Source organism: Vitis riparia, chromosome 12 (assembly GCF_004353265.1).
Source record: "Vitis riparia cultivar Riparia Gloire de Montpellier isolate 1030 chromosome 12, EGFV_Vit.rip_1.0, whole genome shotgun sequence".
Taxonomy (NCBI): domain Eukaryota; kingdom Viridiplantae; phylum Streptophyta; class Magnoliopsida; order Vitales; family Vitaceae; genus Vitis; species Vitis riparia.
The window spans coordinates 19,585,429-19,611,879 of NC_048442.1; the positions used below are offsets into that span (position 1 = coordinate 19,585,429).

The 26,451-nt window shown below is 32.9% G+C and overlaps 2 protein-coding genes across 2 annotated transcripts; one reads left to right on the forward strand and one right to left on the reverse strand.

Moving 5' to 3' along the window:
- Positions 1 to 8,340: 8,340 nt before the first annotated feature.
- LOC117926952 lies at positions 8,341 to 20,952 on the forward strand. Its single transcript, XM_034846289.1, has 4 exons — positions 8,341 to 9,178; positions 9,903 to 10,012; positions 16,309 to 16,422; positions 20,019 to 20,952. The coding sequence occupies exons 1-4, from the start codon at positions 8,794 to 8,796 to the stop codon at positions 20,694 to 20,696; spliced, it is 1,287 nt and encodes a 428-aa protein (XP_034702180.1). The 5' UTR covers positions 8,341 to 8,793; the 3' UTR covers positions 20,697 to 20,952.
- A 277-nt stretch (positions 20,953 to 21,229) lies between these two features.
- Positions 21,230 to 21,946, reverse strand: LOC117926953 (glutaredoxin-C9-like). Its single transcript, XM_034846290.1, has one exon. The coding sequence runs from the start codon at positions 21,888 to 21,890 to the stop codon at positions 21,465 to 21,467; it is 426 nt and encodes a 141-aa protein (XP_034702181.1). The 5' UTR covers positions 21,891 to 21,946; the 3' UTR covers positions 21,230 to 21,464.
- Positions 21,947 to 26,451: the final 4,505 nt, after the last annotated feature.

Below are 26,451 nucleotides of genomic sequence, written 5' to 3' on the forward strand. Positions count from 1 at the left end.
AATGAACTATAGAGATTGAATAAATTCAAACAAGCATACATTTTGAACCCACCCACAAAGTTTGCTTTTAAGCATGGTGGTAGAATGACTTTGAGAAAAAGCATAGTTAGGCATATAAACCTAGGCAGATTTGGATATAAGTTGCCCTAGATTAAAAGTATGTGCCACATCTACTGAGAAGGCACGGTAGGGCAGGGTAGGGTAGGGTAGGGTAGGATGGCCATTTCAACTCCTAGTTGATACTGATTATAGTAAGGGAAGAGATTAAAAGACAGCGAGCTGACAAAGGCAGTGAATTTTTAGAAGTGTGAGCAGTCGTCTACTTGTGGGCTGACTTTTCCTAGTAACCCATAATCATAATCAAATGATGTTTATGCCTTTTAACTTTAATTAGTATATAATGTTTGGAGTTTTGCTGTTGAACTGTGGTGGCCTTAGAATATTCTCTCCTTGCCCAACACTCTCAAAGGCTTCAACTTTCAAGGTCTTGAGGGATTCCTCTACAAACCCCACATTCAAGGCCAACCCCTCCCCCCCCTCTCTCTCTTGCTTTGAGGTTAAAAAAACCCTATTCTAATAGAGCTTGATTTAAACTAGCAGGGTTTGGGGGAAAGCAAAGTGTTGGCACCAAGGGTATGTCTGTTTCTTTGCTTGTCTTTTGCTTTGAAAATGAAAGGGAATTCATTTTCTTAATATTTTTTTGTGTAATCTAAACAGGCTCCTAATTTCAAGGCATGACCAAAAAAGAAAGTGGAAAAAAAATTTACAGATCACCGGGAGATTTCATAACTACTCCTTCACTGCTAGCTAGGTTAAGGATGTAATCAAGATTTGTGAAGGAATATTTGTCTTATAGGGTTACTGATGTTCAAATATTTTATTATCAGATGATTATGAAATGAGGGTCAAGAGATGTTCTGTGAATGGAAAAATTGAACATTTTGCAGAGGGAGATTGATTTTTTTAACTTAAAAAGAAATATATCCCAAAAGTTGAGCAGATTTGGATCTAGGAATCCATTACAGAAACCCACATGCTTTTGCTTATCAAAAGTTGGAGAATATATGCCTTTTGTTGAGCCCCTATTTTTAATTTTCTTACCTTTTTTTTTTCTTTCTTTTTACACATGTATGGCATAGGCGGTTCTGGAACAGTTAATCACCTTTAAATAACCTTCATTAATAGTATAAGCTGGTGCATACTCTCATGAACATTCATTTGGTTGTAGCTAGTTGGTGCTTTATCATATAATCTGATCATGCTTATCTCTACAAATCTCATAGCTACATTTTATTAATTCTCTCTTCATTAAATATTATAGATCTTTTTTTTTTTTCAAATTAATTAAAAAATTAATTTTGTTAATTAATTATTTCTACAAATTTTATTAATTCTCTCTACAAAGTTAATTAATTAACAAATTACTTACAAAATATATACATTTTATGTATATCATGTATTTCAATTAGAGTTTGTGGGACAATATTTTTTTTATAAAAAAATAATCTTAGCTTAAAAAGTATTTTTGAAAAAAAAAATATAGATGCATAATAAAATTTGGAAAGTACTTTTAAAAAGAAAAAAATCACTTATAATATTTTTTGAAAAAAATATTTGATTGGTAATTCTCTTAAAAAAAATACTTTTAAATAAAATATTTTCATTAAAAACACTTTAAAAAAATTGTCAAATACATTCTTAGTATAACTAGTTTAAAAGCAATTCATGGAGAAGCGTTGACATCTTGATATCCCATATTTGACTTAAAAATAAAATGAAATTTAATGAGTTTTAGTTGAGCCTAATAATATTTATATGCCTTGGCATACCTACTTTAATTATCAATTGGAGTTGATGACAATTATACCTCTATTCTATTCGTATATAAATTTTCTTTTAAAACTTAAAAAAAATAAAAATTTTCCTCGCTAGTTTTATATGAATTCCATGTGTTTTTAATAATATATTCAACAAAATAAATTATTTAAAAATTTTAAATTATTAGAAAATATTTAGTTCATCTACTATATAGATTTGATGATACTTAAATTTGGTTTGGGAAGTGTTTTCGAAAATAATTATAAAAACAACTCTAATATTTAGACTCAAAGAACTAAAGTTTGTTTAGGAAGAAAAATGTTCTTAACATGTTTTTGATATTTTTAAATATGTTTTAATAATAGTTTTTATATACAATACTTTATTTTAAATAATTGTTCATATTTATATAATTATTTTTTAAAACAACTTTTAAAAAACAAATAAAAATAATTAAAAAATTATTATAAAACTCCATTTTTATTTTTATTTTTATTTTAAGAATAAAAAACTGTTTTTTTTTTTAATTTTTTATTGCTATATATATATATATATATTTTTTTTTTTTTATAAAAAAAAAACAAAATTATTTTTAAAAACTATTATCAAATCTTAGCTTTCCATACAATTAAGTACCAATCATTTTATGTACCTTGATGTAAGACAATTTCTTTCTATATATCCCCTCTTATGGAGAGAATCAAAACACTTTGAAATATCAAGAAAGACAAATGGCTTCATGAATTGAAAAGCTTCTTGCATTAACGTAGAGTGGAGATGACACTCAAGAATGTCTTGTATGTTTCCTCTGGTGGAAGATAAAGGATGAATTTTGTTTTGCTTAAATTGACCAAGTCAAAACCCCCCGACCCACCTCACACATTTTGGTCAAAATTGAAAAGATCATGTCCGATGGAAAATGGTTAAACGGGAAGTACCTCTCATTTCTTGAATGTGACCTTAAATTATTATATTACAAGAAAGAAAATAAATCCCATTCACAATGTGACACGTGTCATAATTAGCTAGACAAAGTTTTCTTTTGTGATTGTTGCATTTGATAAATTAATCTTATGATTAAGGAGTGTTTCAAATTGTTATTTGACAGTGTTCTCCACGCGCCATTAAGGTTGATAGGGTCAGCATCCTCTAAGTAAAAAAGATGGCTCAATCAACATATGATAATGTTTTATGCAAAATGCCATACAAGAAAATTAGTGACTCTCTTTTTGGGTAGAAAAGCAAAGATAAAGCACCACTCTTTCTCTCGTTAGGTGAGTCATAGGTTTGTTGGTTCCTTTTCAAGAGAAGGGAATAGGGGGAGTTTGCAATCAACACTACACAAGAGCAAATGAAGTCCAAGTGAAGAAATTTTGAATTCAAAAACCAATCTTTTTGAAGGGAAAATGAGGTCTTTTTTTAGGCAATTAAAGAATCATATTTTGAGCACTAAAGTTCCCACTAAGTATTAAATTTGGATGTTAGTCATTCATCATTAATGGAATGATTGATTGGGAGAGACAAGTAGGGAAGAAAACAAGAGAGAAAGCCAAGCCTTGCTTTCAAGTCCTCTTTCACTCATCCAAATTAGAACATTAATGTGCACATGATTGAGGCCCATCTTCCATTTGGTGGGTGACCAAAATAGTTCAAAGAATTGAAAACGACAATATATAACATCAATTGATCATTTAGTTAAAAATCTTGAAAAGCTAGCTAAAAGAAACTTTCTTCTTCATGTTATATAATGCCCAAATGATAGTGGTGGATCCATTAAAATATTATATATAGAGATTTGTACATATTTATGTGTTAAGCTATGTCGGATGCTATTAATGTATCAATTAAATGGCATCTTTGTATTAGGTGAATTGGCTTATGATTAGAGTGTCCATGCATATAATAACGTAGTCTTTCAAAAGGTATTAGGATATTTTCCTTCAATTTTACATTATTGCTTGTGAACTATAAGATATGTGTCTTGCTAATAGTTGGAAGCCTACTAGAATTTGTATTGTCAATGTTTTCTTTCTTCCTTTACAATATACTCAAAATTTAATTGAAAAGTACCATACCTTATATATATATATATATACATGGAGAGAAAGAGAGAGAGAAAGAGAGGCATGGTCTGTGCGCAAGGCACATAGACAATTTATCCAAATAAAAACTATAAATAATAAAATAATAGAACAGTTTGAATCCACGAAGGTCTATTAAAAGACAAATAAAAAGTTTTCATAGCACATGATAGGATTGTGATGCATAAAGGAGAAACACAAGAAAAATGTTGCACACAAAGAAGCCGTGATGTAGAATAAAAGTTTGTAAATTACAAAATTTTCAAATAAAGTACATCGAGTGATTTCATTAATAATAATGTATTAAAAGAATTATGTGTATTAAGTGCGTATATCATATAGAGATAAAAGATTAACTTCAAGAATTTGATCTAAAGTGGAGATTATTGAAAAGTCTCATATTTCTTATTGATATGTTTGTAAACAATATTAGGTAGGATATTTTCTATGTTGAGATATTACCATAATACTAGATTCCCTTCTAGAATAAAGAAAGTTATGGAGAACATCTCAATAAATGTTATAGGTTATAAGATAAAAAAATTATGAGATTGAGATTAATATACAAATCAAGTAGGTAGAGATATGAGGAAGAGTGTAAGATGCTTCACTAATAAGAGCTCATAGTTTAGGGTGACAAACAAGGAGTTGAGAAATATAAATATTTTAAGACTTAATAGGTATATTTGTTTTTTCTATCTTCTATTGTGGAATAATTCTTTTTCATCCAAGATTGTAAGTATAGTTGACCAAATCACATTAAAACCTTGTGCACCTTTTGTATGAACCATTTATAATTTTTTCTTTTATGATTATTGCATTAACAAGTGGTATTTAGCTTGCATTTGTACAACATAACAAGTTACAATTAGAGGTTTTTTTTCTTGCCTAACGAGTGATTATATCATATCATATCATAGGTTGAAAGTTTATGGAAGGGCCAAAGTTGAAGAATCCTAAAGAGCCTAGGTCAAAATTTTCAGAAGAATCTTGGAGCATGAAACAAATAAAATATTACAAAAGAAATTTTGATTGAAGATGGCATCATTCATACTCTACTATAATGAGATATATGAATGTACTAAGTTATCTTTAATAAGTGTAGTTTTTTCTATACATTAATTGAATCTTGAAAAGTGGAAATATTTAAGTAACTAAAAATTTAAAATCTATAGAGATTTAATAGAAGGAACTTAACAAGGAGAGGTTGTATCACTCGATAGGACTATCGAACACAAAGAGGCCCATGGCATAAGAGGAGAGCATGATGCACAAGGAAGCTATGGTATAGAATTTGGTTCAAGCAATTTTCCAAGTAGATTACATTGAGCGATTTCCTTTATAGTAGCATATTAGAGGAGATATAATGCATTGAAAGTGTGCATCATATAGAGATAAAATATTGAGTTGAAGAATTTGATCGAAGGTAGAGATAGCTTAAAAGTGTCCCAAGTTCCTATTTAAGACATATTCTTTTAGTGAAGAACATTATGCAAATATTTCTCATGTTGATATGTCATTATAATATTAGATTTTTTTTTTTAATTTTATATTTTCTTTTATAGAATAAGAAAGTTATTAAAAGTACTCTATAAATATTTTAGATCATAGGGAGAAGATTTATAAGATATGAAACATATATTGAGTACATAGAGATGTGAAAAATAGTAGGAGATGCTCAAAGGAATGAGGGCTCATAGTTTAGGATATAGTGAAATAATTATCGCTCATTCACAGATGTAAGCACAGTTAGTTGAACTACATCGAAATCTTATATATTTTTGTATGTGAATTATTTTATCTTTGTATTCTTACACTAATATGTAAACATTGAAGTTTCCGCCTACATAATAGTTATGTTGGAAGGAATGCCTAACTTGAGTGTTGATCCCAATCTTAGTGGATACTTACTTATGGTAAATGTCGATGGAGTTTGTCGTCATCTTCCAATTAGGAAGATACTTGCCAAGTGCAATATACTCTTTTACTAGCAGAAAGTAGAGAGAGTTATCCCACTTAAGCTCATGGAGGTGGTATCACAATGTTAGTTGATTGAGACCTCGATAAGGTAGCATCAACCTAATCCCTCCTGCAAGGTTAGTGTCAACTTGTTTTCCTTCAAGGTTTAGTTGACCTCACATGTCATATCAATGGTGTCAGTACACATCCCCCTCATTTCATGGAGGGTGGATAGATACTTGATCTCCACACTTTCTCTAAAACATCATTTGGAGCATGACTCTATTATACTATTTGAGTTATGAGTAAAGCTTTGGAGGTCCTACATGAACTTTTCACACCTTAGTGGTGGACTTAGTATCCCCGACCATTGAAATTTTAAGATATGCTAAGGATTTTGGTTTGGTGGATTGGGTTGAAGGCTCATAAAAGTGGGATAAGATTATTCATGGATTGAAACTGTTTTCAATTAGATTGAGAGGAGGGATCATACCACTGCTAATGAATCCACTGCCATCCAATATCATTTGGTTTTGTGAAATATAAAGATGTCCGCTTCACCAACCACCCCCACCTCCCACCCCCCACCCAAGCCTTGACACTCCAGACTCAAATGATTGTATCTCATTTCTCTTTCCTCTGCAATTGGATTCTCCCTTCTATCTCCTTAATTTTTCCTTAGCAATGGTTCTTTGCTTGTAACATACATGCATGGAGCTCCTGACCCACATGTGCTGGGAAGGAAGCTTAATTAGAAGCCTGTCATTCCAAGTTTTAGATTACTTCCTTACAAAGCAATTCAATTCTCATAAGCAAGGAACTTTAAAGCTTTTTACCAATAAACCCAGGTTTCAAATCAAGCAAAAGCTTCACCCTTCAATCCAAAGTTACCAAATCTGAACTTTTCTGCTGGCACCTACCACTTCTTTTATATGCCCAGTGTCACTAACTTCTGTGTAAAGCAGCAGTGTTGATTCAACAAATGGCCAGTACTCTGATCCCATTCACCATTCAATCTTTGGAACTTTTGACTTTAGGAAGTTGCTCTTGCACCAGTGTCATTTGATGAAGGAAACCCACAAATATGCCTAATAATTAACCTTAATGGCTGGGTTTCTTCTTTTAGTGACTTTCCCCACTTTCTTGCAGTCTTTACATCCATTTTTACCATTAGTTTGTCTTTAATCCTCTAAGATAGGATTTGTTGTCTGATATTTGTCTGATATTTGAAATGTGGTGGGCTCAAACCCATTAAAGTTTGTGAAGGCTTTGGAATTGTTGGGCTTGCCAAAGGTCTTAATTACTTTGGAGGCCCCACAATTTTGAGGAAGTGATTTGAATATTTATTTTTTATTCATCATTTAATAAGATAGTAAAAATAGTAGTGGTACTATATATGTATATATATATATATATTTAATTGATTATTCAATGACCTAGAACCGACCTCAATTTAGGGTATTTCCATAACAAAATGATTTCAATCATTTTGTTAATAAGTTTTAATCAAAATTAAATTTAGAGAGAAATTAAAGTTAAAATATTTTGACTTCTTTTTTATTACTTATTATTATTATTTTCACTCTTCGTTTCTAATTTTTTTTTTTTCATAATTTGAACAAAACCTTGAAACATGAAATAGAAAACGTTGTATAATATTCTGATTGATTTTTTGCGATTGATAGAAAATAAGATAATGATAAGATATGATAAATTATCTCATCGTTTATTATATAAACTTAATATCATAATAATTATAATTAGTCCATATATATGAGATATTTCATCTATAATAAATTTAATTTTTTCAATTATTTTTTTAAAATTTTGTATATCACATAAAAAATTTTAATTAATAAAATTAAAATTATAGTGAAAAAGAAAAAAATATTTTTAAATTATTATTTTAATCAGGAAAAAATAAAAATATATTTATTTTTTGAAAATAATTTCTTAATATATATATATATATATATATATATATATATAATTTCCTATCAAATATTATAAATATTAATAATGTTTATTTTTTTATTTTTAAAATTTAGCATTATAAGACCTTTTTCTTGGCGTTGATTCGCAAAATCAATTAATTTTCTTTATTATTATTTACCCTAAGTAGGTATTTATGATTTACATTTAGCATTGCCTCACGGTTTTATTAATTATTAATTTTCAATTAAAAATAAAAATATAAAAATATCGTGTTTCTAAAAAGTTCATTAGCTTGCAAGCATTGCTCAATTAGAAATAGCCACGTTAAATGTTACAGGGAAGTGAAATCTTCTTATTATCCTCCAAACCTTATTAAATGACTAGACGTGTCCCTACCCTCTTCTGACGTGGCATCAACTCATTGGATTAGACTAAATGCTTTCTAGACATATCCCACAACACGGTTGCTTCTCTCCACGTCCGTTCCTGAAGCCAGGTATTAACCCTAACCCGTTTCTTTTTTTTTTTTTTTTTTAATTTTTTTAATCCTTTTCGTTTTCGGAGTTTTTCTTCTATATTAGGTTTAGGATCTTATTGAATTTGGGTTCCGTTTGGCTACCCTGAAAATGCAAGAAAGTGCAGGAAAGTTTCTACTTTGAACTAATTTAATATTTTCCTTGCACTATCCAGCAAGGAAATAAAAAGCATGGGAAAGTATTAATTTTCAGAGAAGAAAGAGGATTTTCTTGCATTTGTCCCGAAATGTTTTCCTCTAAATTTCAGTGGAAGCTCAAATTACTCATTTTCCTTCTTTAATTTCTCGGTAGACGAGCGGAGGCCTTGCGAGGAAACCTGTGCAGCAGTTCTATACCCGACTTGTAATTAGGGTTTGTCTCTCGTTCTCAGATATTTTCGTGGGAGAGTTTCTATTTGAAAGAATCAAAGTGTTACTCCATCTTTCTTAGTTTGGTGAATAGAAAAGTTGAAGTTGTTATTCAAAATGGATGCAAAAGCTTTAGCGAAGTCGAAGAGAGCTCATTCTCAGCACCATAGTAAAAGGCCTCATTCAAATCAAACATCGAAAGCTCCCTTAGCGGGCAATGTGGGTGCTGGAAATGCAAAGAAGCAACCGGGGAAGCAAATTAGAGAGAAACCCCATCAATCCATGGGTTTATCTCGGCTGCCCTCGAATTGGGATCGATATGAGGAAGAATTTGATTCGGGCTCAGAGGGCCCATCAATTAATAGTGCGAATCAAGCCAATGATGTTATTGTGCCCAAGAGTAAAGGGGCAGACTATGGTGAACTGATTTCTGAAGCCATATCCCAGTCTCGGTCGAATCCTTATTTTGATGGCTTTGCTTCTCTGGATGATGTTGTGCCTGGTATGTTGTTTTGTTTTTTGAGTTTATATTGTAAACAGAGAAGTTCAAGATGCCTATTGAATTGGTCGATTTCAATTGACTGATTGATTGTTATCATATTTGTCCATGTATATTATCAATATGGTTGTGGTTCTTCAACAAATGAAGTACCAGTAGATATGTTGTGTTTGAGGGACTTGAGTGAGAAGTGAGAACAAATTGGAAGTGGAGTCTTTGCTTCTATGATGGCCATTAAGGTTCCATTTAAGTATGCGATGTAGCTGTCAGCTTGTAGATTGTGTTGTGGACCATATGTCTATTTTTTTTTGTCTTGTCATGTATAGTTATGGATAAGAATCAACTGCTAATAAAGAATGTAATTCCAATTTCTTAGTTCTGACAGGTCTTCAACTAATATATCAAAAAAAAGTATTATGAGCATATACAAGTGTTATTGTTTACTTGTCATTTTCTTTTCTTGACTAGCATATGTGTCCATGTGCCATGTTCATCATCCCCCTTCCAAAAGGACTAGCTTACAATTATGATATATTTTACTAACTAAATGTGTCTAACAGCATTGCTTGTGTTGCCATCAGTTCTTTTGGCTAGAAAGTATGGGCTTTCCTTTAGCAACCATGGTTACCTTAGTTTTAATGCCAGCTTTCTGACACTGTTTGGGTTATGTTTGAGTTATTGTAAATGCTTAATATATGATAAGAGTATTGACTTGGGCTTTTCTTAGACTTCAATCAGAGAGTAGGCTCTTTGCTATCTGTTAGAGGACAAGGCATTCTATCATGGATTGGGGACAATAATTTTATTGTGGAGGACAGAGCAACCACAAGTCATGAGGTACTTCATTGTCTGATTTTTTCTTTTTATATTTTAAGTGAAGAGTAGATCAAAGATGTGGTAAATGAGCTTATAAAAAAATATATTAAAAAAAAGATGCGCTGAATGAATAGGAATAGAGAAAATTATTCTTCAATAGGTAAGACAGCTTATTGCCATTTGTAGTGTGTTATTGGATACGATATGTATGCTCATGCATCATGAAGCTTTACAGATTTGTGCTTCTAAGTCTGGGTTCTCTTTTAATACCTGTATCAAATGTGAATCTGAAATTAGCATACTCTGGTCATTCTGTTAACCTTTCTCCTTAGACAAACAAATTATTTAGAGTACTTTCTGCATATTAAAGAGTCAATATATGATATACTAGGCAATGCATCCTATTGTGTTTGTGTCGTATTGAGATAAGCAATATTGAAAATTTATCTAGTTTAAACATGACTCTTTAATAATCATGCTAAGGTGATGCAACACGAGCATTTAACTTGTTTAATTATTCAACTTTTTTAACTACATGATATCTATATAAAAAAGAAAGTATCTTCAATTTTTATGAATTTGGAAACATATAAATTTATATGTTTAAGTGGGTTATAACAGAACAATAAATGAGTTGAACATGCAAATTGAGCATGACCTATTTATTAAGTAGTTATGTCGATTGAAAAGATTATGACACAAGCACAATTGTATTCAAAACCAACCTACTAACTTTGTGTTTTGTTCAAGTCTTGTTGATGGGTTGTGTCAAACTTGTCACTCCTAACTGGAACTAAGTTAATTGGCATGGATATGTTAGAAGGAAGAAAACAATACTAACTTGCATTGTGGAGTCATTGGGATATATTGAACTTGTTTATGAGTCATCTTGGATATGCTTGCTAAAGTTCTTTTTAGGCTCATCCTATTACCAAACAAGCTAAGCTTGTGCATAATTTTTGAGAGCTTGAATAACCTATGTTGGTGGAATCCTCTTGAAACCTTTAGCACAACCATTAACTAACACTCCAATGCTAGGTGAGGATAAATAATCCCTAATCCATGATCTCCATCTTAATTAAAGCTTTTCCAATGTAAAATATGGTCTGGAAAACCCAAATTAACATGGCCATTGTTTTTTATTTTTATTTTTTATTTTTTTTATTAAATTTAAAAGACAAACTCATTCTATTGTATTTTTCATTCATTCATTAACTTAATTGCAACAATAACCACATTTAAAATTTGTCTACTCTCCACAAAAGCTCCTTACAAGGGTGAAAATTTCTCTTGTAGAATCACATAAAAAATGCTTAAATAGCACCCCAACTATTATGTTATAGAGACTATAGAAAACTGAATGTAGAAAACTGATGGGTCTAAAGTCAACACCTTGACATTTTTTTAGGAAAACAACAATGGATTTAGGGTTTTTGTTGACAAGACTCCTACCATAAAATTTTCGGCATGTCCCCCCTCACAATTAGTCACCATTCCCAAAGGAAACTTAAAGAAAATCCATAAAATCTTGGTGCTTTATCCTTTTCTACATGAAAAGCAGCCTCTTTGGCTTTGTTTCCTAAAAAGGGGATAGCATGTTCCTCATAGATAGGGGACGAAGACTTGGCTTTTCTTAAGGATGACCAGAATTATTAAGATTTCCTCAATGCTATCCTGATTATCTAGAGTTGACCCACTGTCCTTCACCAAAGATTTTAACAACTTCCTCTTCCTTTCACCGTTAGAATATGAGATTCCATCTTCTTTAGTTTTAGACACCAAAGAATGTCTTCAAGTAATAACTTGCAATGGTGGAGTCAATGAGATGTGTTGGATGTAACAATTTTATATATGCTTCCTAAGAGTATCTTTAACTCATCCAATTACAATCTGAGCTTGAACATTACTTTTGAGAGCTTGAATAGCCTATGTTAGCTCACAGGTAGTTGCTCAAGTATAAGTTGTTTTAGTTTATCAGCATGCATTTGTGAATGGTAGACAAATATGGGATGCAATTCTTATTGAAAGTGGGTCATAGATTCAAGGCTGAAGAGTGCTACTAGTGGGGTTATTTGTAAACTGGATATTGAGAAGGTGTGATCATGATAATTAGGACTTCTTGCTTACGGTCTTGGAAAAAAGGATTCTCTGTAAAAAAATGGGTTAGATGGATTAAATGATGTATATCCTTGGTTAAATTATCTGTTATAGTCAACAAGACCTTATTTGGCTTCTTTCATAGCTTTTAGGGGGTTGAGGTAGGAAGATCCATTATCTTCTTATTCATTTTTGGCAATGTAGGAGCTTGGTTGTATTCTAATAAGGCTTGCCGAGGGGGTTTTAGGCTTAAGGGTATGTGGGAGAGACAATGAGCGAATGGAAGTGCCATTTCTCTTGTTTGCTAATGAAACCTTCATTCTATGCGATGCCAATCAAGGGCAAATGTATTACTTGAGTTGGACCGTCATGTGGTTTGAGGGAATATCTAGTTTAAAAATTAACTTGGAGAATAGTGAGTTAATCCCTATTGGAGCAGTTGCTAATGTGGAGGAATTAGCTTTTGTTCTGGGCTATATGGTGGGGCCATGGGGGAAACTCCCGACTACCTACTTGGATTTATCTTTGGGACCTCCTCATAAATTAATATTGATGTGGAGGATAATAAAGTGATTGGATATGATTATGATTCATTGGCAATCCCTACTAATGATAATAACAATGGCAATTTTGAAGATTATTTGATAAAGCCATGAGAGAGAGTTGGATTTTAGAAGAGAGAAAGAAGAATTAAATTTGAAACCATTGATAATGACAAACAATTAATTGGTTATTATGAATTGTAAGATTTTCTTATTGTTCATTTTTCATGTGATTTTTTATTTTTATTTTTTGAGACTTTTCTTTTCTTTTCTTTTCTTAAGTATTTTGTTTTGGATTTTAGAAGATAGAAAGAAGAACTAAATTTGAAACTATTGATAATGACAAACAATTAATTGGTTGTTATGAATTGTATGGTTTTCTTATTGTTCAATTTTCTCAATTCTAACATCAAACCATTTTTGGTTATAAGAGGATAGCAAGTAGGGTGTTGGTTTTGGTATCAAAATTGCCTTCCAAATCGACATAATCCTCAAAAGCGCCTATTCCTCTTTCTCTTTGACTATTCATCTTCTCCTCTCCTTGTGCACCACATGGGGATCCTCAAACCAAAATCCATGTACCAAATATATCCTCTTAAGGCATGGAAACACATAAAGATATGATCAAGAACACATATTCAAGTTGATACACAAATACGTATATACTAGCGACTGCCTATTGCCACCAATGACAAAATTAGGGGTCTACACTTTGATAAAAAAGTACATTGTTTAGCCTACCAATGTATTCCATATCATTATTTGTAATTTCAAGAAGGGTGAGCTTAAGATTGAGGAAAAAAAATTTCTTTTAGTGTGAAGGAGCTCTTAAGAAAAAACCTCATTTGGTAAAATGGTTTATTGCTTGCATAGACAAAAAAGGGAAAAAAAAAAAAAAGAGTGAGGCCTTCATATTAGAAATCTCTCCACTCTCAACAAGGCTTTCCTTGACAAATTGAGCTGGATATTTGACGTCGAGAGAGAATTCTTTTGGAAACAAGTCATTATAGTAAAGTTTGAGGAAAAAGAGGGGGGATAATGCTCAAAGGGTGTGAGGGATGGTTATAGGGTGGGGTTGTGGAACCCTAAACCCTAAATTGGGTCCCACGGACGCAGAATCCTCCTGATCGTATGGTCCCATATCATTCCTCTTGAAAAATTATGCGGTTTAAACAAAAAAAATCATCTAATTCTGATTCCCGGAAGTGGACTTTCAGTTAAACCCACTAGTTTTAATATAAAGAATATTACTTTTATATAAAGCGTAAGTAAAGGTTATTCTGGTTGAGTGATCCCGTATTTGTCTATGGCACGCATCTCGAGGCGCACTGTCTACAGTCTAGGAGATTGCAAATGATCATAGTTAGAAGGGATGATGAGGATATAATGGTTTGGATGGACTCTAAAAGTGGCATATTCTCCATCACATATTTCTACGCTTTCTTGGCTTGGGAAAAAGAGAATCTTTTCTTGCCAGCATAGTTTGGAACTGTTAGGTCTTGATGATGGTGGGTTTTGGGGGAGGATTTTGATGAGAGATCAACCCAAAAAGAGGGGATGGATATTACCGAATGGATGTTATATGTGAAAAGTTAAAGAAGAATCAGTTAATCCTATTCTCTTTCATTGCTCTAAAGTTAGAATTTTGAGGCTGCTGGTTTATTCTTTGTCTGGAATAGTTTGGATAATGCACTCTTTTGTGAGAGGAAATCTTTTGAGTTAGTATGGTTCCTTTGTAAGGAAGAGGCCAAAGAAAGATTGGGGGAAAACTTTCTTGTGCTTCTTTTGGGCTATATGGAAGGAAAGATCTAGGAGTTTGTTTGAAGATGTTGAATAGACGATTTAGGTAATCAAATCTTCTTTTATGTGTAATTTATTAGAATGAGTTAGAGTGTGCATAAATGATCATTCAATGACCATGATAGACTTTGTTGATTGTATGAGCTCCAAGTAAGGTAAAGAAGTTTTTTTTTCCCCTTTTTTTGCTTGCTTGGTGGTGCATATTGCATATGTCATGTGTGCTTTCATGAGTAAAAAATGGAATGGAAAAAGGTATGACGGACTGCTCCCTTATGCCTATTTTAGACAATTTGGAAGGAAAGAAATAGTAGGGCGTTTGAAAATGATGGGCATTTGGTTCAAGGGCTTAAATTTTCTTTCCTTTGTAATATTTGGGTGTGGTCTAAGTTGTTTATTGTTTCTAGTCCTCTTTCAATTATAGACTTTGTGGACTGGTTGTGTTTGGGTTGAGGGCTGGTTGTTTTTTGTTGTCCCTCTCTGTTTTTTGTGGCGCCTTTAGGCGCCTTTTTTATACTTCCTATATACTCTGGGATGCTCTTTTGGTGTTTCTCTTTAATAATATTCTCCTTTTTACCCATAAAAAAAAAATGTCTTGTGTAATTTGGTGCGTCTATTTCTTATCTGTTATATTTACTGTTTGCCTATCAAAAAAAAAAAAAAAAGGTTGATTCACCAGAATCCAGTAGTTTTATTCAGGGAATGAGACAAAATATAAAAGAGGTCTGAGAGGATGAGGGATCCTTTGACTTAACAAGAAGAGATAAAAGAAAGTATATCCACAATAACCAAGGCCCAACACAAAACCGATAACTGGATAACTCATATGGGAATTTGTCATAGTTCCTTTGTAAAGCAGCCCATTGATCTCATAGTTAACTTCTCTAACCACCAGCAGCCATGCACCTCCTTGATGCTAAAACTAGTTTTCTTATAACTGTGTAAGGTAACTATTAGCCAAGTCTCATCTATCAAAAAAAACTATTAGCCAAGTCTCTTCTCAGTGAAGCAACAACTGCTGTTGAAATCTTGATCTATTCGCACATCTTCTAGATTCCCTTGCTTTGGCTCTCCATAAACCTTTGAACCAAATCCTGGTCATTCTCAATTGCAAAGATTCCCCAAGTAGCCACAGAAAGTAAAGAAAATATCATTTTATGGTCTCTTCCAATGCCACCTGTCATTTGGTGGCCTTGGTACTAAATGAGCAGCCATCTAGAATAATTTTTCACATCTTTGATTGCAAAGCTTCCCTGCAGCTAATTGGCCATGTCTCACATGATTGTGATGGAGGATAATTCTAGTAAAGAATGTCAAGGACCTCTTTAGCCTCTGGTTTTGTCCAACTACCCTTTGTACTCTCCCTCTTATCCCCAAACCCTCCTTGAGGTTTTAGGAATCAGCAAAGAAATGAACAATATAATTTTGTGTTTATAAAGATTGGTTTTAGTGAATTCTTTGTTTATCACAGAAAAAGTTGAACTAGATGTAACACACCATGCCACTAACACGAAAATATGGTTAAATCTGTTTTTGCTGATTAACCTTGAGGTTGTGAGTATGATCTGGCAAACTAAGGTTTGTGACTAGAAACCTTAATCTTAGTTGAATCTTAACATTTGGGGTTGGTAGACCTTTACAGAAAGCTGCCTATATAATTTGTAAAGTTGTAATAGCCTAATAGTTGATGGACGTATAATTGCGATATCTAACCATGCATGACATGAATAATGCATTCCCTCCTTCAAGACTTTATCTTGATGTTTGTGCAATTGTTATGAGATAAATATGTAATTTTCTGTTTTCTGCTATTTATTACTATCCAGGTCAATATATCTAAGTTATTTTTCTCACTTTTTTCCTTGTGGTATTTCTATGCAGGCACCATTTCTCTCCCTGAATCTGCATTCTCTTGCAGAACAACTCACAAAAGTAGATCTATCACAGAGGCTCTTTGTTGAAGAGGATCTTTTGTCACCAGAGCTGATGTCAGTGGTATGTTCAATTTCCCATTTTGAAATTTATAATTACCAAGTTGACAATCTGTGTAAACCGGTGCTATAAAAGCTTGGTATGGGCCAATCTGAAAGCTTGAGTTGTATATGATGAAGTCTGTGGTGTGATGAGGTGTGTGATTTATAGCTCTGTCACTTTAGCTTCAAAGTTCAAAATATCTTATGCTGTTGATGTGACAAAATTCTCTTTTTCCCTTTTTTTCCCTTGTGAAGTGCCAAATCATGCTCAACATTTCACCAATCTTAGTCAACTTGAGGTTCTCTTCTTTGATTTGGTAGTTTGGCCATGATTCACCCATGTTGATATTATTTTAAATATTATTGAATAAAGCTCACAAAATTCCCATTTTTGATAACTCCATATACTTCCTTTTTTTCATACCATGCATCGCTCTTCTGAAAATGATATCCATTCTCAATTGTTTTCCCCTGCATTGTTGCAATCATCTTAGAATTCCAAATTATGCTCAAGCTCAGATAACTTCTAAACCTGAGATTGACCTTGTTTGAGATTAACATTGACTTGCATCTTTATTTAAAGATTCTGGATTGTCCCAGTGAATGTTGGTGGGTTTTGGGGCACCTTGTGAGTTTTACCTGTAAATGTAGTTTATGCAATTGGAATTAGAGTCTACCTTAGAAAATTGCATTTTGCCTTTTCCTATCTTATCTTTTTCCTTTTTACTTGATGAAAGTAATAGGAACTTGAAAATCTTTACCCCCGTGCCAAATGCATTGAAGGGACTTACTGCTATGGGATTCTTTGGTAACTAGATGGTGGCAGATACAATGCATGCCCAGGTATAATATTATAAGATTTCTCTAATAGATACTATGGGAGTGGTTTAGAAGTTGAGAATAAAGAGACTGATGGAGGGAGGATAGGCGTTTTTGGGGAGCAATTTTAGAATACTGGTTTATAAAAGTTTGAAATGAAATGATTTTACCATTCTGTTTTTTCTTTTAATTAATTAATTTTATCTCTTCATTAATTTAAATTGAAATTAAGAATTACGTTGATATTTTAGTATGTTTCTAAGATTGTCAGACTGACGAGAGTGAAATTGGAATACTTGCTTCTAACAGTATAGACTACAGAAGGGATGAGAAGTTAAAAGATTTGTGAGAAGTGAGGATGAGATGGTTTAGAATTTGAGGGAATGGGAGTGTGGGGGAGTGTTTTAATCAGGGATTTTAGGATACTAGTTCATTTGGATCCTTAAAATGTAAAATAGCCCATCCTCTCCATTTTTTATTTCTTTGTTATTTTGAATGAATTTAGAAACAGTTTTAAATTTGGGAAAACTGGAGAGAAGAAAATGACTGATTAATACTAGAAATGGTAGCATGCAACTTCGTATGTATCATGATACCATCCAATTCCTCAAGATATAAAGAGGAATAAGGGATGAAGAGGGAGTTGCAGAGAATCTTGGGGGCTGTGGGTGAGATTTAGAGAGGCAGAGTTTTTTTTTTTTTTTTTTTTCAAACAAAAATTCATTAATATAGAAGTATGTGAGAAGGATGACAAATCCTTCCCAATTAAAACTGATTTAGAGAGTCAAGAGTTTTAGTGAGTGACAGTTTTATGCAGACAATTATTTGTGTGATAGTGTTGGGAGTGGTCTTGCATTTAAAATTGCCGAGGCTATTTTAGGAATTTGAAAGTGATGAAAAGGTTATCATGCTGTTTGCTTTAATGATGGTATAGATGGGTGTTAACTACTTTCGATTGTCTTAAGGACATTACCAATTATTTTGGCCACCATTTTGAAACATTTGGAGAATTGGTTTTTCATTGTGTTGCTAACATTTTGGATGGAATCATGAAAATAAAACTTTCTTAAAATATATTGGTAGTTGGATTTCTTACACATTGTCCTAATACTTTGTAACCAAATATGCATTCTGAAATAGCTTTTTTCATTAGGTTTGTCATTTGGTTCATTATTGTTTTTCTCTCTTTAATTTTGTGTTATGTTATGTTTGTTTTGGGTCATATGGAAGGCTAGAAATTCAATTGCTTTCGAGGATTGTGGGCTGTCCATTCAAAAGCTGAAAGTTTATTTTGTGTATTTACTGTGGTTGGAAACCAATTTGTGGATAAAAGATGGTCCTTTGACCTTAATAGATTTTATAGAGTGGGTGTGTATGCATTAAGGGAGAAGATTTTTTGTTTTTTTCCTTGTTGTATGGGCCCTTTTGTAAGGGGGTAAGTTCCCTTATACTGTAATTCTGTGGGTCGCTATTTTAGCGCCTCTTTGCAATACAATTATATACTTATTGATAAAAAAAAAAAAAAATTACTTGGTGGTCATTCTATGTGCTATGAACGTTTGTGTTCTCAAAGTCAGGTGGGAGTTTGTATCTACACGTCAAATTTGTTTAAACCCTCAAGTCTTTAGAAACAGGAACAACTTATTTGTCAAAATCTTCTTTTCTTTGACCATGTCCTTATATGGAGTGAAGTTTGTAACATCATACCTTGTTAGGGAGGTTTTTTTCATGATGTCAAAATCATTGGTTATACTCTTTGCATGCAATGAATAATATACATGCTCTTTTATGTTGTTGTTGTTGTTTATTTATTTATTTTATTATAAATTTTTTATATCACCTTTTCAAGAACAGTCTCTTTGCTTTTACTTTGTTTCTCTGATTCAGGGGCAATGAGAACACTAAGTGTCTATTTGAATATGCTTTATGTTTTTTGTTTTTAAAATCAGAAACCTTTATATAAAAGTAAAACATTTTGTACAAAAAGTGCAGATTTTACCCTCTGTCTTTAAAAATTACTTTCAGAAATTTTAAAATTTGAAGTAGTAAAAATTTATCAATACCTCAATTTTTTTAAACAGTTTTTAAAACCATTATTTTTTCAATGTAAGCTTCTAAGGATTATTGTATGTTATATATTACTACTATTTTTTTTTTTTTAATTTTAAAAACAGAAAACATCAGGTGTATCCAAACAGACACTAAGGCTATTGATTGGGAAACCTATACTGATTTTATTTTGTTTTATTTTTTGTAAGAAACTAGGAGTACATTTTAATGAAATGGTCAGGTAATAAATTTTGACATCAATACCTGGACTGGCACCCGCATTTATGTATATGACACATGATTACATGTCATCAAGTATGTGCAGTAGAAGTTTAAAAATAATAATTAAAAAAAAGAAAAGAAAAAAAAAACCTTTTGGTGAAAGTAAATCTGACCTGCATTGAGCTTGTCAGCAGTTTTGGTTCATAATCAATATTTCTCATGGATAGATCTCATAAAAGTTAACTCCAAACTTCATGGATCTCATGGGTGTGCCACTGTCTTATAATGCTGAAGGGGAATTGAAGATTATTGTACTGCTGGGAACTGAATTTTTTATGACAAAAATGCATTCAAATCAAATTGTGTTAGAATTGTGGGGATGAGATCTACCAACCCCCTCTAAAGGAACATTAAAAATATTTGTGTTAGCATTTCTTTGCATAGTCATGGTGCCGACACATCTCTTGAGTAAATTTCTTCTTTATAAATTCCAAATGTTAAGTAAATGTTTCATGTGTTGCCTGACAGAGCTCTGAGGGAGTAAAAGTGAGCAGCAATCAAGAAGCCAACCAAATGCAGAGAACTAGCAAAGGAGTCAAAATAATAGTCGATGAATCGGCTGCCTGTAGCTTTCCTGAGAAAGATAAGATTGTGGACAAAAACAAGGAGGTAATGTCATCTGACACCACTAGAATTCGAAATCCAGTTATAAGCTCTCCTAATCAAAGCGCAAAGTCGGAGAACCAAGTTAAGGATAAAGAGTTTGGCAGAGCTGCCCAAACCGGAGATCTGGAGCTTGCAGCACAAATAAATAAGGTTTCTGTCTCAGACCCTGAGAAAAAACAGTCAGTATTTGAGGCAGCAGCTGCAGAAGCCGAGCTGGATATGCTTCTTGACTCATTTAATGAAACAAACAAATTTGATTCGTTGGGCTTCAAGGAGAAGTCTAGTAATGCTCTTCCTGTTTTCCAACAAAAGCCTTCTATGACTCCACCACAACTTTCAAGAAAAGTTGTTACTGCCAATCTTGATGATGCCCTTGATGACCTACTCGAAGAAACATCCAATTTGATGGACCAAAATGGTACAAACCCGCCTCAACAAGCCAAACCCACATCTCCTGGCATCCAGTGTTCTTCTTCCTCTCATTCTGGTCAGGGTTCTAAAGTTTTGGATGATTTTGATTCATGGCTAGATACAATTTGACTGTGAAACCAAAAAAATATTCGGCATTATCCAACTCTGCTGTGCTGTATCGAATGATGTTGCTTCTGTGTGTTTTAGGAGATCGAGAATTGTTTAAAAGGCCAAGCCTCGAGTCTGCTCCAGGGCAGTCTAATGTAGTTCCTAATGTAACTCATGAATCATTGTACAAAACACTACTGAGTTTCAACCTTATACTCTTCCTTTTGTAAAATTTCTTTTATAGCAGCTCAAAGAATTGGATTGAAATTAATGACTATAGTCTACCCGACATGTTTGATTTTGTTTCTCAGAGCTGATGGTATGGGATTGAGCTTTATAAAAATGAGCAAGCAGGCCAGAATGGCCCTCTGGATGGAAAACTGATAAAGCAAAACAATGGAGTGATGCCAAAAAGACAGCAGTTCCTTTTCCCATTTCATCATCATCTAAATTTTTAAGTGGAGAGTCTTGTAAAAAGTATTCTTCCCTGTACAAATTCAAATTTTGAATGATGGAAACCGTGAGAAAAACATATCATGAGCCTGAAAATTTTCAAATCTCAACAACCCATTTCCATTTATCTGACACATCCCTAATATTAGAAAAAGTTAGGCAAACAAATTTCATAAAAATTAATCAATCTTTAGGTGATCTCCTTTCTTCTTTCTATGAACATGAAAAATAAAACAAGAACAAAATCATTGCATTCCCTTCGGACAATTTCTTAAAAAGGAAAGCAACAGAAAGGAAAAATTTAGAATAGAAAGAAGACTGAGAAAACTCCATGGATCAAAGCCACAAAGCCCCAGCTTGTTTCAATATAGGAACCAATTCTCCAGTAATATGAGCGGCCATGACTCTATCCAACCCCCCAAACAACCTTCCTCCGATGAACACCGCCGGAAACTGCACTGCGCCCTGCTTTCCCTCCCCGGCGCCGACCATCCCCAGCTCATCTAGGACACCAATTTCATCCTCTTCGTTCACTTCGCAGACGGCCGGGTTGACGCCCAGACCCAGAAGCAGGCGCTTCACGACATGGGTCATGCAACACCCACGTCTTCCGAACACTATGACGGCGTTCTCTGAAACCATATTGGTTATGTTGGTCGTCCCCGGAAGGAGTAATTGGTTATGGAGCGGCGTCGTGGGGGTGTTGATTCTTGGTTCGCTGGGTATCGGTAGCCATGTTTTGTAAGGAAGAGCTTCTTGCATGGTGGGGGACAGAGAGATATTTGAGAGAGAGAGAGAGAGAGAGAGAGAGTTGGATGTAGTGGGGTTCGAAGGTGGAGTGAATATAAATGGAGGTGGTGGAGGTGGAGGAGGTGGTGATGTGTGGAGGAGGTGGAAATTGAAGAAGTCGTACGTCAACGGTGGTTATGCTTTTCTTTCTATCTTACGCGCAAACATGTGCGATGTGGGTGACGTTTCTCCTCGTCATCCTTCCCACCCCACTTTTGCTACCCACGTCCCCTCTCCCTCCCACTCTTTAATGGATACGTCTCATCTCTTGTCTTTTTCCTCCTTCTACCCATCTGTATTTCTTCCCTAAAACCTTAACCCTACTTTAAGAATTTCTTTAATGAAATTTGACTTCCAAATATGCCACTAATGATAAAGAATAATAATAAAAAACCTCTTTCCGCATATCTCCTCCTGTAAATCAAAATTAAACGCCATCCAACGTGACCAATGACTGCACCAAAATGCATCAACTTTGTTTTCATGCAAACCACACACCTGGATGGACCTTTTTTTAAAAAAAATTAAAAAAAAAAGGAAAAAAATATTTTTTACTGTTTTCTTAGGAGCCAAACAGAAACCTTATCATGTGGAGATAATAAAATAGCGGCAGGCAGAGGAGACAAAGTGCCGCTGGCGGACGGTGCGCAATGCGGACGTGGGCAAAAGGACGACTTTGGCATCACACGGGCGTCATCATGCATGTGGTTGTGATGTCACTCTTCACCAACACGGACCAGCCACGTGGCTGTCACCATTGCCGACTTTCCTTATCTTCCTCGGCCTGGTCGTTGAAGATTAATTTTGGACTTGTCGCTATCCACCACGTGGACCTTCCCTCTGAAGCTCCGCGTGATGACGCCACCCTGACCTCATGCCTTACCCTGCTCCGTATCATCATGCGCTATCCTTTTCTGAGGTCTCTCCCCCCGATTTTCAGCTTATATTTGGTACTTCGCACCACACCCCCTTATCGTGAGGCTCTCAAAAGGATCCACGGTCGTAATTATTATTATTTTTAAATGATGCTGCTAATTTAGTAGGTTTTTTTTTTTGCATAAAATCTTGCATCATATTATTAAAAATATTGAAAAAATAGAGTACAATTTGTAATATGAAAAACAATTGCCCTTTTTAAATATTGTTAATTTTAAAAATTATAATTATGTAATAAATATATTTGCTTTAAAAGGGTTTTCTAAATATTAAATTAATTCTTAGAATATGTTTCATTAGAACCTTATTAAAAAACCTGAGTGAGAAAAAACTCAATTGAATAAAAAGAATATAATATTCTTTTATTGATTTGGACTATTAAGATTGTTCCCTAAAGAACTCTACAAAACTGATTATACTGCCTTAAAAATCTTTAAACCTTTACATTCCAATATTTTATTTTAACTTATGTAATACAATAGATGGTGAGACATTCATGAATAGATCCATATTTGTTGAACATAAATTTCACCGCTCTTTTAGAACTCATGAATCTAGAAGATGAAATATACTTGATTTGATCATCTTTAATACATCTTTTTATATATTTATGCAGTATATTTAGCATTGTCTTCATGTAGAACATTTAGATTGTCTTTGATGGAATACAATTTACATGACTCTCAAATATGTTAAATCATAAATCTTAACCATGCATATTCATAACTTGTTTTATGAATTGTGAGTATATCTGAATAATTTGAGGTGGCTTGATTGCTTGATTGATTTCCATGATTTTGAAATATTGTCAATTTAAATACATAACTAGTTTAAGATTAAGCTTTTTGAGCATTTGAAAGATAATTAGCATATCATTATTCAAACAATTGTGATTTTGACTCTTTCAAATAAGCTTATGTTAATTGTTCCATGAAAATATCACAGTATATGTTTGATCATGTTCAATACCTTCTACTTGGTGTAAGTTAAACTACATCTTGCTAGCAAATGGATTGAGAAAGTACATATATTTGGTCATATGCAATTCACAAGATATATCAGTGTGTCAATTGCATTGAGATGTAGTACTTATCGACTAAACACTTATCTATTTTCTCCTTTGAGATGTAACAAATTTTTGTTCACTCTAAGTGAATAAACAACCATAATGAAGGTAAGTAGGTGTGATTTGTCCATATGAAACATTTTAAGACCTTTTTTTTTATATGTCAACTAATAGACTAACATTTCATTTGGAAAATACTTTATTTATGAGCCAAGACAAAATTTTGGTTCTAAGACTAGTCATTTCAAATTCTTTCGTTAGATAATTAACTATTCTTATGAGCTTTTTAAGAGTTTTAACAATATTACAATAATTACAAATCCTCATTTTAGTCCATCGAATGATGTAATTTGGCAAAGTATATTATCATTATTGTTAAAGTTCTAGCTATATCAACCTAAGGTAATTACCTTAGGGGGAATTCGGGGCGGGGGCGGGGGAGGGGAGGGGGAGGAAGAGAGAATGTAAATACTAGTTTTTATAGTGGTTCGATGCAACCTAACCTATGTCCACTTTCCTCTAGCTCATAATCGAATAAGGTTTCTATTAGTCCAAGATTTTCAACACAAGCCTTTAAACATTACAATTGGATTATGATCTCAATCAATCCTCTTAGACTTGTGGCTTCGAGCACTCTCTTGAATTATGATTTAAAACACTTTTTACAATCCTCAAAAGATACCTTAGATTTGAACAATTTCTCAAGTGATATACTTCGCACATAAGAATCCTTAAATGAAATTTCACATTTAAATTTTTCCTTATCAAATGTTTACAAGAAATAATAGGAAATGTTATCACAAATCCTAGTATAAAATTTTGACTGATATGATATAAGATAAACTAGGATTGAGATATACTAATAGATATGCAAGTTTGATAATAAAGTGCATTCCAAACACTCCCTCAAGGCTCAAATGTTATTCATAAAAGATTATGAACTCTTTTCCAAATAATATAAGAAGTTTGAAGCCTTTAAATAGAGTTTGAAAGCCTAAACTAACCATTAGGCAAGTTTGGGGGTTAACCAATCAAGCAATCGGGTCGACCAACCAAGCAACTAGTTCGATTGATTTACTACTAGCCGTTAACATTTATAACTTTGACAAGTGATTGTTAGAAGTTAGAACATCGATCGTCCCTTAACTAGTCAAGGCTCTACTTCAATGGACTAGAGTACCCTAACTACTAAAAAAGAGAGGGCGTGAAAATGCCCCTCAATCATTCGAACTCAACTGACTTAATCAGTTATTGACCCCCTCAATCAATTGCACTGTAAAGTGCTTAAAAACCGTAATATAAGGTCTAAAACCTCCAACAACTTGTGCATGACTTTTAAAACATTTAAGAATAAGTTTAGAAAACATTAATGTTTTAACTGAAAACATGAAATCATCCGATTATAAAAGAATTTAAAGCAATTTATCACTTAATAATTTTTATACTTAAGTAAAAATGAAATCACAATAACTACTTGTCCCCTAAGGATATTATCTTTTGCTTCAACTATTTAATCATTCTTAGGTATGTATTTATTATCATGTTAAAAAATTATTCTATAAGAACATAAATTTATTATATGAAAAATTTTCAAGAAAATTTCATGTTGTTCTTCGGCTTTAATATTTAGAGAAAATAAATAATAAATAAATAAATCTCGAAGTTATCTATTTTCAGTAGTACATATACATACCTTTTTGATAGTTGCAAGAACATAAATATCTGAAAGGTTTAATATGATACCCACAAATTTATGCATATATTTATAACAAAAACCATATTTTTATTTAATTAAAATATAAAATTATTAAAATTATTCTTAATTTTTAACAAAATGCTTTAAAAATATATTCCCAAACATAAAATGAGTCGCACAACAAAACAATAATTCTTTCCACCTAAGTCGAATAAATTAATAAAAACAACATCACATGGGAAGAAAATCAAAATGGTCAGTATAGGTGTTGGATCCAGCTCGCACCTAACGATAAGTCCAAAGAATGATTGTCATGGCCCCACTACAACCCATTCAACCTGCCTTCTACATTTTATTAATTTATTTGTTTACTCTCCATTATCACCATTGTTTTGACCTCTCAAATCACCTTTTGAGATTAAATAATTTTTGTAAAATACTATAATATATTAAAAAAATACATATATATAAAAACTATAGGTCATAAAAAATTGAAAAGAAATAATAATATAATTGAGGTTTTCAGTACTGTAAACCATAAGACAATACAAAACAAAGGGTGTAGACAATGAAAAATGAGGTTAACCAATACACATCCTATTCTTGAGTTTGAAACAAAGATGGGTGACTTGTGAAAAGGATTACATTTTTTTGTCTCTATGAGTAAACCTCACTCTTAGCCTTTTTATTACCTTAATTGATTCTTCACCTGTTTTAAGCAAGTGGGGTTTCATTTTCTTGATGAAGTCTGAAACCTAGTTTTCAAAATCAATTTGAGCACAAAACCACTAACAAGATCTGAAATTCTGTACTCAAGCATGGCATACAAGTCTCCA

Coding starts and splice junctions, on each gene's coding strand:
- LOC117926952 (XM_034846289.1), top strand. CDS start 8,794: ATGGATGCAAAAGCTTTAGCGAAGTCGAAGAGAGCTCATTCTCAGCAC. Junction 9,179..9,902: donor TCTGGATGATGTTGTGCCTG/GTATGTTGTTTT, acceptor GGCTTTTCTTAG/ACTTCAATCAGAGAGTAGGC. Junction 16,423..20,018: donor CACCAGAGCTGATGTCAGTG/GTATGTTCAATT, acceptor GTTGCCTGACAG/AGCTCTGAGGGAGTAAAAGT.
- LOC117926953 (XM_034846290.1), bottom strand. CDS start 21,890: ATGCAAGAAGCTCTTCCTTACAAAACATGGCTACCGATACCCAGCGAA.